This window comes from Zootoca vivipara, chromosome 8 (assembly GCF_965207765.1).
Source record: "Zootoca vivipara chromosome 8, rZooViv2.hap1.1, whole genome shotgun sequence".
NCBI classification, from domain to species: domain Eukaryota; kingdom Metazoa; phylum Chordata; class Lepidosauria; order Squamata; family Lacertidae; genus Zootoca; species Zootoca vivipara.
Window position 1 is genome coordinate 3,806,907 of NC_142591.1, and position 13,813 is coordinate 3,820,719.

Sequence of the window (13,813 nt, forward strand, 5' to 3'; positions counted from 1 at the left end):
TCTATGTGGAGTTTTTTGTTTGGTTTTAAATCATTTTGGGTTGCCTTGAGTGAGATAAAGCAGCTAAAAATAGTTAGTAATAATTAGTAAATGATGATGATGATATCTACACTTCAGTAAACTTTCACTATTACAGTTCTTTTGCACCACTTTTGTTTTGTTTTGTTTTGTTTAAAGATTTTCCAATTCACACTTCAACAGCTTTTTGCCTATATTTTAAAAATGGTTTACAATGTAACTTACCATGGGTGCCAACAATGGCACCTGAGGGTGTCAGAGTAGCAGCACTGGTGTTGATTGCTGGGGAATGGAAGTGGAGCAAGGCGGCAATGCATAGCTGCCAAGTCTCCCGTTTTTCACGGGAAACCCCCGTGTTTTGTTACCGTTTCCCACTGTTATCCTGAATTGATTATATCCCGTAAATATCCTGTAAAGCTCCTGCCTGCGGCCATGTCCTGGCTCCCGGCTGTCTGCACATATCTGGACATGCGCAGAAGCGATTTCTGGTGCCCAGACATGCAAACACGGGCAGCCCGGCACCGGAAGTCGCTCTGCCCATGTCTGGGCACTGGAAATCAGGTGGCACCGGCACTGGAAGTCACTTCTACGCCGCCGCTGAGTTGGAGGGTATGTGGCAATGGGGTGGGGAGAGCTCCCGGTGGGTGGTGGCATTCACCCACTGGTGGGACCAACAGTAGACCCAATCCCTTCCTTTTCCTCCCTAAAGTTTAGTAAGGTTGCATATAGGTCCAGTGTCCAGTGTCCAGTGAAACTGATCCTTGGGTAAGCGCTGGAATCCTTGCAGTGACGCTACTCAGAGCTCAGGTTACTCACAACAGTATTTTAGGCTGATAAGAACTGGAACTTTAAGAACGGCATAAACTGTCCATGCATTATAAAAGCTCTCTTTAGTATTAATAAATGTCACTCACTTGGTTTTACAGTAAGCTACCACACACACTATTCCCACAACAAGCAATGCAACACAAATCCCAGTTATGGTTAGAACTCTCTTCTGATACAGCTCCTCAGCTTCTGCAAATGACACAAAAACAACGAGCAGTTAAAAATTAAAAAAAAACACATATCAGTTTAAAAATGTGAATTCTGAATATACCAACCCTCTCACTAGGAGATGGAACCCAATAGGCTCTTTTCCTGATTTATACACTAAAATCTGTCCTCCTAGCCCAACATTAGGTGTAGATATTCTACTTCTCTCCAAACCTTTGCTTTTACTATTTCCTGTCCATGTGAATCAAATCCAACAAAAAACCATTCACATTGGGTTCCTTTTTCTTTCCATGTTTTCTAATAATCCCACAAACCTACTTCTTTTCTGAACAACTATTTGTAGAATACCCGGTGTATGACAGCATTCAAGTAAGAGCATAGCAGTTCTTCCATATCACAAGGGTCTCGTGTTCATAGAGTGGTCCTGTGTTCTACTTTACAGAGAGTAGTCTTGCATTTGAAGAACCTCTCTATTTGAAGGGCTATCTGGTCCAAGTCTGGTTTAAAGATAAACAACCCTGAGAAGAGAAAGGAGGGGCCTTGAAGTTGCCCATCAACGCTTAGCACCTGAACAGCGGAGAAAGCTGGCGTTCAGATCACATGGTCATTCTTCCCCACTATGATGAAATGTATTGCAGTTGTTTAAATTACATAATTATGTCTACATAAAATAATAAATATAACACATAAAACAATATCCACATTGTATATATATTGATCTACTTTGTTTCTTTTCTCTTTTTTGGCACTATGTCAGTGGCGTCTTTTCATACTCACAAATGTCCTTCAAATACTGCAGAAAATTCATGTTGACCCACAGTGGAAACACTTGCCGAGTTCCATTTTTTGTTGACGAATAGGCCAAAGGAAATATATATCTACATACACTTCGCTCTGAGTCCACTATTACAGTCCAACATCTCAACTCTGGTAGCATTTAGAAGTCACAGAACCCACACAACTAACCAGAAGACAGTGGAAGAGAAACTGAACCACTGTGTATCTTTTGGCTACTGGAGCCTCTAAGAACAGCAGAGGAGTATGAGAGGATCCAGGACTCAGCTACATTGGTAAAGAAGCAATTTATATGCGTTGGATATGCAATATAACATTGTGTAGTCCTGTTTTTCTCCACCAGATTTCCCTGTTTAAATTTACAACGCATTTAACTAAAACACTTCTTGGATGTGTCTAGACCCAGCCTCTCTGCTATCTATACCTGCCAAGTTGCTGTCAGAGAAATGAGGGACCGGGCCGAAAATAGCAGATCGGAAGTAGCGCTGCCACCATTTTGGAACTGGGCGGAGCATGCTCAGAAGTGACTTTTGATGCTGCTTTGCCCAGTTCCAAAATGGCCGCCGCTCCAGAAGTCGCACTGCAGCCATTTTGGAACTGGGCAGAGCAGCATCAAAAGTCGCTTCTGAGCATGCTCCGCCCAGTTCCAAAACGGCCACCGCGCCAGAATAAACCGGGGGAAAAACAAAAAAAATCCATTTTTTCAGCTAGGAACAGCTGGAAAAACAGGGATTTCCCGGGGAAAACGGGAGACTTGGCAGCTATGCTGCTATCAGAAGCTGTGCAGATGAACCAATGGTTGGAAGTGATTACTTGCTGGGGAGAAATGGATTGCCTACATGGGTGTCTGCGGGGAAGACCCCCCTGAATAAGCCACAATCTCCAGTTTCTCAGCTTTCTTTTCCTTTTTTTAATATGTCTTTTTTAATATTTAACATTCCTTTTTTAATATGTCTCTAGCACTTGAGGGACATGAGATATGAGACACCATCTGCAGGCACTATGTTCACCCATTGGTTTTTATGACATACTAGCCTGCTCCTACGTTTCAGTACTTTTGGTCAATGAATGAAGTGCCAGCAATAACTGACTTGTAGGAAAGAAGATCTAGCCAATAAGACAAAGAGAAGGTTTGGATGAAACATGAATTATATAGTCTTCGAAACAATAACATCTTGGTTTGTTCTTAAGACTTTTCTGATAGTCTTTAATGGTGGAGAAGCAATTGCTGCCCCACAGAAAGCAATTCTGCTCCCCAGAATTGTAGTGTTGCTGTGGTTGACATGTAGTAGCTCCAAGACAAAGGCAGCAGCAAATATCTTTCTGACTCATATCTTATTTCATACAAAAATTATTTTCCTGAGTTAGGAAAGATGGAGGGCACTAGGAGAAGGGGACGACAGAGGACGAGATGGTTGGACAGTGTTCTCGAAGCTACCAACATGAGTTTGACCAAACTGCGGGAGGCAGTGGAAGACAGGAGTGCCTGGCGTGCTATGGTCCATGGGGTCACGAAGAGTCGGACAGACTAAACGACTAAACAACAACAAACATTAAATATATATATATACTGGGCTAATGCCAATGCAAAAAAGGCCATCATTATTATGCTCATATTGCAGAGGGTGGGGTTGATGCTGAGAAAGCATGGGTTATGTCGACCCTGCAAAGTAACTCAGTGTTAGTACACACATTTTGCTGGGCGGAGGCAGGCTTAGAGTAGCATATGGCCACCATGAAGGTGTAGCCCAGTGTTGTGAGCCTGGCATGTTGGGGTTTTGCTTTAAGGAAATGCAGGGACTGTTCAAGTCAATTGGAGCAGAAGTGCACCTGGTTAAAGGCTGGGAGACGGAAGGAAACCAGGGAAAGAATGGGGTGCTACAACTGTGACTGAACAGTTCACCCACTGAGAAACAAGAGAGAAGCAAACCTGGAAGATAATTTTCTGAGAGGCCAGGTCTAACAATGTCTCACAACCACTCAGTCACCAAATCTCCCAGAAATGGTAGATCTGGTCTCTAATGCCAGTCATGTATGTATGTATGAATGTATGTATGTTTATTTGGCATATCTGCCTCCATGTTGTCTGAAATGAGGTTCTTCAACAACTGTGTCTCTCTCTCATTGGGGCATTTCATACGAGAGTAGAGTGCCAATGGCTTGCTTGATGCAGCTGTTCCACCAGCTGAAGTATTGGCTTAGGATCTCCCATCCTTTCCCGATCAATCCAGTCCCAGCCTTCCACAAAACAACCAATTGTTTCCCCCACTACCCCAAAAACTTTTTAAGGTTAGGTTTTTAAGGTTGCATTTTATTTACAGCTGTGTTCTGTTTTCTGTATTAATACTTAGTCTACTGTGTTTGTGTGTAAGTCTTGTGACTTCATTGTACACAGTCAGTGAGCAAGCAGCACACATACAGGGAAATATTACATACACCAGTGCAGTGCAGTCTTAATTAAATTAGTTTCTTTTTTCGGGGGGGGGGATACAAACTTAAACACAAGCAGAAAATGACTGTCTGAAACTTGGCAAGGCTAATCCTCTCTTGAGAGGCTACCATGTCTCCCAATATACACCTTCGTGAAAAAAATCAAAAAAGTAATGGCCATTTTGATTTCAGAGTTTAAGTGAAGATGAACACGAGGTTTGGATTTCCAGTTCCGGATCAGGTTGTACTGGGCTCAGATTGATCCAAAATTAATCAGGGCCAGATCCAGATCACCGAATCAGGCCCTGAATTGGATGTGGGTCAGGCTTGCACGGCCCCAGTGTGAGTGGGGTGAGAGACTGAATAGTCTCCCTGGGAATGGACTGCAGATAAGGCAATATAAATTATAAAAATCCATGAAGGCATGGTTTGTAGTCTGTTCCGAATAATTCTCAAGTTACACTTGTTGGGTACACATGCATAATATTGTTACAATTTCATAAAAGAGAGAAGATTATGACCTTGAAAATGATCCCCTCCCAAACCGAAGTTTTGTAATGAAGTATACCAGCCCTTCGCTATAGGCAATAATCACATATTTTAGGTATATGAAATATTTTGGATTCTATAGAATTAGAAACACACACACACATATTCATTTTTGTCTTCCTAATACTTCCTAATTTAAGGCAGTTACCTTGTCTGGCATTAAAAGCTCTGTCTGAAGGCCTAATCAAATGTTATGGGCAAACAAGTATCACAAAACTCTCATGGCTGCTTTTGTTGCAGAAAAGTTGCTTTTGGAAGTGACAACTTAGAGTACAGAAGCAGGAGGAGGGAGGACTGCTTAACAATTCCATCACCCACTGAAAATGATCCCTTTGGATGTGTGTGTGTGTGTTTTGGGGGGGTTGCAACCAAACCAGCAGCTGAAGTTTGTTGCACATAAAGGTAAAGGTACCCCTGACGTTAGGTCCAGTCCCGGACATCTCTGGGGTTGCGGCGCTCATCTCGCTCTATAGGCCGAGGGAGCCGGCGTTTGTCCACAGACAGCTTCTGGGTCATGTGGCCAGGATGACTGAGCCGCTTCTGACGAACCAGAGCAGCGCACGGAAATGCCGTTTTACTTCCTGCCTGAGCGGTCCCTATTTATCTACTTGCACTTTGATGTGCTTTCAAACTGCTAGGTTGGCAGGAACAGGGACCAAACAATGGGAGCTCACCCCGTCGTGGCGATTCGAACCGCCGACCTTCTGATCGACAAGCCCTAGGCTCTGTGGTTTAGACCACAGTGCCACCCGCGTCCACTTGTTGCACATACCTGCGCATAAATTTTAATCAGGTCCTTATTTTAGAGTCTTACAGACCAATTCAATTCTTTCACATCCACTGAGTAACTTTTCAGCCCATATGAATTCTACTTCACTTTTAAAGCTATTTCACAAAAAGTGGTATGAACTAACAAGGAGGCTAATGGGGGGGGGGTGTCGTCACTGCCATGAACTTCTGATTTATTCCACAATAGGAGTGTAAGCTCCTCTATTTGAACACAGCTATAGAAATAAAGGAGTAATGCACTCTAAAGTATGAAAGGTAAGCTTTTGCTGTGCTGTGAAATTTGAACCGATAAATGAAATAGCATGCCCTAAAAGATATGCAACAGTGCAATCAGGCAGCAATCCAAACACACTTACCAGGGAGATAGCCCTGTTTACCTTAGTAGGTTTACTTTGGAGTAAGCATGCATGGGATTGCAGTCTAAATGTTGCAGGAAGCAAGATTGGAGCATTTATACCTATTCTCACCTTTTACTTATTCATGTTCAGTAGTTTCACTTCTTTCACCATTCATTTAAGAATAGCAATCAAACGTATTATGAGTCTGTGCCTTCTGTGGGGATGCATATAGCAAATGCTCAGATGCATTCATTCTTTTCATTTTTCATTTTGTCCTACTTTTAACATTGGTGATGCAATGTGAATTTGCTGGTGCAGCTGATGTACCATGGCTGCACTGGCAAATCACTGCTGTGCTCTGTGTCGTTCTGTTGATGCTTGCCATCCTACATATTTTGCAAGCCAGCACATGTCTTAAGAATGGGCTACCAGTAATCCTGCGAGGGATTAAGAAGCTTAAAATGCACCATTCTCACCAAAGCAGACATCTTGTTGTAGAAGAGATTGTTCTCTGTGAAGTGGTGGTTTCATTTTACTTTTGGGCTTGCTGGCATCTGAAAACTGACCGGGTGTTCCTCATAACTAGGATTTAGCAAAAAAAAAAAACCAACCCCAACAGTTCCCTCTTTTACTTCCCAGAGTCCTCTGTGAGTCACCCAACCAAGTAGAGGTGCTGAATGGATCAGGATGTGGCCTTTACTCAGAAAGGAAGGCACCAAAACCAGAGATTCTTATCATCTGTCACTGCTGGCATCTACTGGGTTCTGTCTTGGGCCCAGTCTTGTTCAACATCTTTATCAATGACTTGGATGATGGGCTTGAGGGCATCCTGATAAAGTTTGCAGATGACACCAAATTGGGAGGGGTGGCTAATACCCCAGAGGACAGGATCACACTTCAAGATGACCTGAACAGATTAGACAACTGGGCCAAAGCAAACAAGATGAATTTTAACAGGGAGAAGTGTAAAGTACTACACTTGGCCAAAAAAAATGAAAGGCACAAATACAGGATGGGTGACACCTGGCTTGAGAGCAGTACATGTGAAAAGGATCTAGGAGTCTTGGTAGACCACAGACTTGACATGAGTCAACAGTGTGATGCAGCAGCTAAAAAAGCCAATGCAATTCTGGGCTGCATCAATAATAGTATAGCCTCTAGATCAAGGGAAGTAATAGTACCACTGTATTCTGCTCTGGTCAGACCTCACCTGGAGTACTGTGTCCAGTTCTGGGCACCACAGTTCAAGAAGGATACTGACAAGCTGGAACGTGTCCAGAAGAGGGCAACCAAAATGGTCAAAGGCCTGGAAACGATGCCTTATGAGGAACGGCTTAGGGAGCTGGGTATGTTTAGCCTGGAGAAGGGAAGGTTAAGGGGTGATATGATAGCCATGTTCAAATATATAAAAGGATGTCATATAGAGGAGGGAGAAAGATTGTTTTCTGCTGCTCCAGAGAAGCGGACACGGAGCAATGGATTCAAACTACAAGAAAGAAGATTCCACCTAAACATTAGGAAGAACTTCCTGACAGTAAGAGCTGTTCGGCAGTGGAATTTGCTACCAAGGAGTGTGGTGGAGTCTCCTTCTTCGGAGGTCTTTAAGCAGAGGCTTGACAGCCATATGTCAAGAATGCTTTGATGGTGTTTCCTGCTTGGCAGGGGGTTGGACTGGATGGCCCTTGTGGTCTCTTCCAACTCTATGATTCTATGATTCTACTGCCTGACAAATGGTGAAAGAAAAACTCATTCCCACTTTAGGACCAGGAAGGAAGTTTCAATAGTGACCTATGTGGCGATCAAGATTTCTAAGACATCCTAAACAATTTACAGCTTAAATTCCATTCCAAAAAGTAGATATCAAACCTAGCCTTAAAAAGAGTGTTTTCAAATATCAGGCTTAAAGTGCCTTTTAGCCTCCCTCCTGCTATTCATTCTGATGCCATAGAACTGAAGGGCACTGTAGACTTCTCTTTCAGCCTCAGGTGTGAATATACCTGAGGATTATATGGCTTGACTACTGTGTTACCTTTCAAGTATATAAGCACTCAGGAGGTTTATACTTTGGCTGTCAGGATTTCCAGGTACACCTTAGGCCCTCAAACCCATACCTTGCTTTTTGAAATGGGCATGTGCTATTATAAATCCAGCTCAAAGCAGCTTAAATGGGCAGATCCCACTGACTATCAGTAAGATGAGAAGTCTTTTTCTCACTTGAGATGTTAGTTAGAGTATCTCTCTATACTCAGGACATGCAAAGCTGGAAACAGGGAAAGCAATTGCTTTTCACCAGTTTGTACATGCCAGTCCCCAAAACCTTCCTCTCTGCCTGCTTTGTGATCTATGCTACAAAGATGAGCTGTAGGTGGAATTACGGTATTATTAGCCATAGCTTCATCATACCTCTCTCCAGGTGAGTTCCTGCTGCAAACCAGGAGGGGAAGCGGCATAGCTGCCAAGTTATCCCTTTTTTAAAGGGATTTTCCCTTATGCTGAATAGGCTTCCTCGCGAGAAAAGGGAAAACTTGGCAGCTATGGGAAGCGGCAAGGTGGCAGAGAGGTTGGTGCAGTGCAAATGCGCTGCAGGAGCCAATCCATTGCTCCTGCAATGGTGTTTGTACCATGTTGGCCTCACCCTGCCTGCTTGCCATCCCTGAATGCAGCAGCGACTCAGCCAGAGAGAGGTCAATTGCGGTGACACAGGCCCCCCCCCCCCAAAAAAACATTCAAAAGATGCCACCTTCAGCTACTGATTTCTTATACCAATACAGTGGTACCTTGGTTTGGATGTTTTTAGCCTACAACTCCCATGATCCCTAGCTAACAGGACCAGTGGTCAGTGATGATGGGAATTGTAGTCCCAAAACATCTGGAGGGCCGAGGTTGCCTATGCCTGGCTTAGTTTATGAACAACTTGGATTAAGAACGCTGCAAACCCGGAAGTAGGTTTTTGGTTTGTGAACTTTGCCTTGGAAGCAGAACATGTTCCGCTTCTTGTTGAGTGTGTTCCATTTGTAAATTGAGTCCCCCGCTACTATGGGAAAGCACGCCTTGGTTTAAGAACGCTTTGGTTTAAGAACGGACTTCCGGAACGGATTCAGTTCGTAAACCGAGGTACCACTGTACCGCTTTTGTTATGATATGTGAACCGCTTAGAGATTTCTGCTGAAATACGAAGTGGTCTATAAATTAACTAGCTAACTAAATATATTGGGGGCCCATGCAATTCTCTTGAAGAGTATACAGGCCACTCCCACATTACAATTTGAAATCTCAGCAAGGCCCCTGGCATCTGAGCCGGATCTAAATTTTCAGCACTTTGCAATATTAAGACAGGCATATGAACGTACTGCAGACAATGGTTTTAGAGTGGCAAGAGCATCTCCTTTGACTTTATATCATAGATTAGACACCAGAAATCTTAACTGGTATCAGGCTGCCCCAACCTTGGAATCTACCAATTTAAAGAAGACCCAAGATTCACATTGCTTTCATCAGAAGCTAGAGGATCTGAACCAGCCTTGAACATGTTTTGCTGCAAGAAACAGAAAGGCTGCCTATCAGGAAATTTTTCAGTCTGTTACTCATGCTGCACATTTAAACCTCCCTTCCCTGAACAACCCTATGCTGAGACTGCTTAGATGGAAGAAACAAAATTACAAAATTCATTCCAGTAGCACCTTTGAGACCAACTAAGTTTGTTGTTGGTGTGAGCTTTTGTGTGCATGCAGACTTCTTCAGATACCTATTTTATTTTATTTTATTTTTAAATTTTGTTTCAACTACAGCAGACCAACACAGCTACCTACCTGTATCTAGATAGAAGATGTTTCACACACACACATATAGAGAGAGAGAGCGCATACTGAAGACTTTTATACTGGTACATGGTTCACTGTATTTAGCATAATTTCTAAAAGTTTGAAAATTTGTCCTTCACAGCTACAATAAATAGCTAACAAGCCTTACTATGAGAGAGTGTTGTTATAGAGCGCTGTACCCAAGAATCTTGGTACTCTGCAAAAGTAGCCAGATTTAATACAACAATTTATCTGTGAGTTAATTTCTTTAGTGATCTTGTTCTTTTAACTCTGTTTCAAAATAAAATAAATTCCATGACCACAACCTCAGATCTGCTCCAACTGGGATTGCCACTCTTCTCACTGCCACAAGGGGTTTTCTACCACCGGCTGCCAGGTGGGAAGGATGCCTGATGGCTTTTAAGTGTTTTATATTATTTGTTGGTTGTGGGGTTTTTAAAAAACAGCAACAACATAGGTTTATGTTTATTGTGAAATGCCTCGGGAGGATTTGTTTCCTATAAGGCAGGCATCTCCAAACTGCGGCCCTCCAGATGTTTTGGCCTACAACTCCCATGATCCCTAGCTAACAGGACCAATGGTCAGGGATGATGGGGATTGTAGTCCAAAACATCTGGCGGGCCGAAGTTTGGGGATGCCTGCTATAAGGAAGGAAGGAAGGAAGGAAGGAAGGAAGGAAGGAGGGACTCAAATGTTGATTCTCAGATTGGTGAATATAATTCTTCCTAGTGAGAAAATTAAGTCCTCACCAAGATTTATTAGGAATTTTCTTGAATTCAACAGTGAATTGTTAACTATTTGGAGGAGCAAAACTATCAAGGTAATAATTTTCTCCATAATCTTATTTCTCTCACATGAAATCCTAATCTCTGACATGAAATGTGGCTGCAAGTATGAGCTTGATCAACCCACCATTTGAGACTTCCATAAAAATTCCGTCTTCATCCATTTGCAACATCAAACATTTGATGGCAGCACCCGCAATCCTATACAAATCATCGAGGAGTAAGTCTCATTCCACTCAGTGGAGCTTACTTCTGAGTAGACATGTCTAGGCCTGTGCTGCAAATCTCATTTGTTGTTATATCTATTACTGTGTAGTGGCAATATTTGGAATCACAAAGTTTCATTTGAAATTAGAGACCTTAATGTTCAGCAAACAATTTATAACATGTAAACTTATACAGGTTTGTACAGTGAGAATATGAGGCAATGTAAACAGCAACTCCAAATTCCACTCAAATTATAAGAAATTTGAGCCAGGGTCCAGTAACTCTTTCATGCATGTGCTAGAATGTGATTTTTTTAAAAAAAATAACAAATTATCATTGTGCGATAATTTGTTAAGAGGAAACCACGTGCATGTGAAGAAATGTCACCCACGGAGCATTACAGGTACACACATGGCTAGGGGAGGGCTGAAAAGAAGAGGCAGGATGGCAAAAAGATGTTTATTGCATAACAGTGAGCCTAGAAAGAAATACATTTTTTAAAAGCAACACAAGTTTAAGCTAAGTAGGGATGTCAAAAATCCTCAATTCCAAATGTCATTTCAAAGTGTTTTTGATTCAGGAGCACAGTCAATTCAAGGCCACTTTCTACATCAAGTTTGTTTGTTCGCAGAAGTGGATCTCCTGGTAATTGACAATTATGGTCTGATACATAAGTAGGCACATTTTCCCTTCAATTACAGCATTCTTGTCAGCAGATGGTATGGGGTGGGAAGTAGCTGTTCCCCATGAACTATTATTATTATTATTATTATTATTATTATTATTATTATTATTATTATTATTCCCACCACACAAAGAAGAACCTGATGAGAATGTACTGTGGCTAATGAATTCACAAAGGTCTATTTGGTGCTATCAGTATGAAATTTTGCAAGATTCAGTCGTAATTTGGAAACATGGACAAACACTCCACACAGGAATAGGCTCACTGTGCTATATATACCCTCCTTCTGGAAAGCACTTGCCTCTCTTTCCTAGATAATGCTGATAAAACAATCCCTGTGTTGCAAATTAAAGTCAAAATGCTGAGAAAAGGAGGCAACACGTCGACCAGTTCTTGGGCAAAATATAACTGCTTTAATCTGTAGTTAACCATAAACCAGACAGTGATCCAGGGTAATCATCTGTTTCGGTTAATGCTTCTTCAGTTTTATAACTAAAATAAATATAAGTCAATAATCATGTCATACATACTATTAAATCATACATTATAATCAGGTCAATAGCCGGCATGGGCACGAATCTATTCAGTCCATATTATTTTCACAATGTAACGCAAGTACTAGGTATGTTGTATTTTTGTTTTATTGTTGTATCTTCCTGTATTTTTGCATTGTGAAAATAATATGCACTGTATAGATTCGTGCCCATGCCGGCTATTGACCTGATTATAATGTATGATTTAATAGTATGTATGACATGATTATTGACTTATATTTATTTGATATATTTTAGTTATAAAACTGAAGAAGCATTAACCGAAACAGATGATTACCCTGGATCACTGTCTGGTTTATGGTTAACTACAGATTAAAACAGTTCTATTTTGCCCAAGAACTGGTCGATGTGTTGCCTCCTTTTCTCAGCATTTTCTCTTTCCTAGATAGGCTGTCATGCAAACTGATTGTGTGGGTAAATGATAACCAAGCACTGTGGACTAAGTTCCATGTTTCGGACGAGTGAAAGTATTCTTATAAGCTTTCTCTGAACACAAGCATTTGGTTTTCACTGTCATTGAGGCAAGAAAGACATGTGCTTTTCCTAAGCTACCTGATGTTATAGTAATTCCCTTTCTCTATTTTTCCGCTTTTATAATTTTCCACTGGCTTCATTAGTGTGTCAGTGCTACATAGCCAAGAGGAGGAGGAAGTATGTGAAAACCTGTGCAGCAAGGATTTAGAACAGCTGCGAGGCAGAAGGAAGCGGAATTGAGGGTGCTTCCAATAACCCACCTGCCTATCAAGGTCCCTTGGCCAACACCACCCAAGCACCCGATAGCCAGGAGGTTTGCTGGGTGTTTTGGGTATCACTGCTTCGCCCTGCCCTGTGCTCACCTCTTCCCAAGGCCAACTGAGCCAGGTATGTCATCTGTGCAACTGAGTTCCCCGTGGGAAATGGCATCAGATATGAGGCAAGAGGGTATCATTTGGGGAAAACCGCCTCATGGGCCAAACTGGGAGGTTCCACGCCTTGACATATGTGGAATGATTTGTTTGTTTGTTTTTAAACCAGCCGCATAAACCTTACTTTAGGAAACAAGGAGGATACTCAGAGGGAGATGTTTGGGATAAGATATCTAGCTTTGAATAGGTGTGAGCACGTTTTTATGTTTGTTAGGTTTAAGCGTGGGAAATTGTTTCTTCTTGGAAATTACTACAGCAGTGTGGCAACACAACAAGCTGTTTTTGCTATTAGATTGAGTGAATGGGGGGGGGAGCAGGAAGCAGATCATTGGTTAGAATACAGGGCTGATAATAATCAGGGATGGCTTTATAGCCTCCTACAGAAACTACTGATATGCTCCAAGTTTAGCTTTTTATACATTCAGACCCCAGTACAGTTCCTCTGGCAATGGGATCATGTCCTTCTCATAGCTGCCAAGTCTCCCGTATTCCCCGGGAAATCCCTGTTTTTCCAGCTGTTCCTAGCTGGAAAAAACGGATTTTTTTGGTTTTCCCCCGGTTTATTCTGGCACGGCGGCCATTTTGGAACTGGGCGGAGCATGCTCAGAAGCTACTTTAGATGCTGCTCTGCCCAGTTCCAAAATGGCTGCAGTGCGACTTCTGGCGCGGTGGCCATTTTGGAACTGGGCAAAGCAGCATCAAAAGTCACTTCTGAGCATGCTCCGCCCAGTTCCAAAATGGCGGCAGCACTACTTCTGGTCTGCTACTTCCGCCCATCCCTTATTTCTCTGACAGCAACTTGGCAGGTATGGTCCTTCTTCCCAAGATGATGCAGAGTAAGCAGAGGGGAAGGGTGGGTGGGTTTCAAACTAGCCCCTCTTGCATTAAATGAATGCCGCCACACATAGGCAAAACACACCCAGCAGTGACAACCCAGCATC

General features: G+C 42.4%; 1 protein-coding gene across 6 annotated transcripts in view; it reads right to left on the reverse strand.

Moving 5' to 3' along the window:
- Positions 1–13,813, reverse strand: part of NRG2 (neuregulin 2) — a 117,362-nt gene that overhangs the window by 8,942 nt on the left and 94,607 nt on the right. For all 6 annotated transcript variants that reach the window (XM_088675002.1, XM_088674999.1, XM_060278136.2 and 3 more), the window contains one exon: positions 933–1,035. In XM_088675002.1, coding sequence (XP_088531128.1) covers positions 933–1,035 — 103 coding nt within the window. The remainder of the gene's footprint in view (positions 1–932; positions 1,036–13,813) is intronic.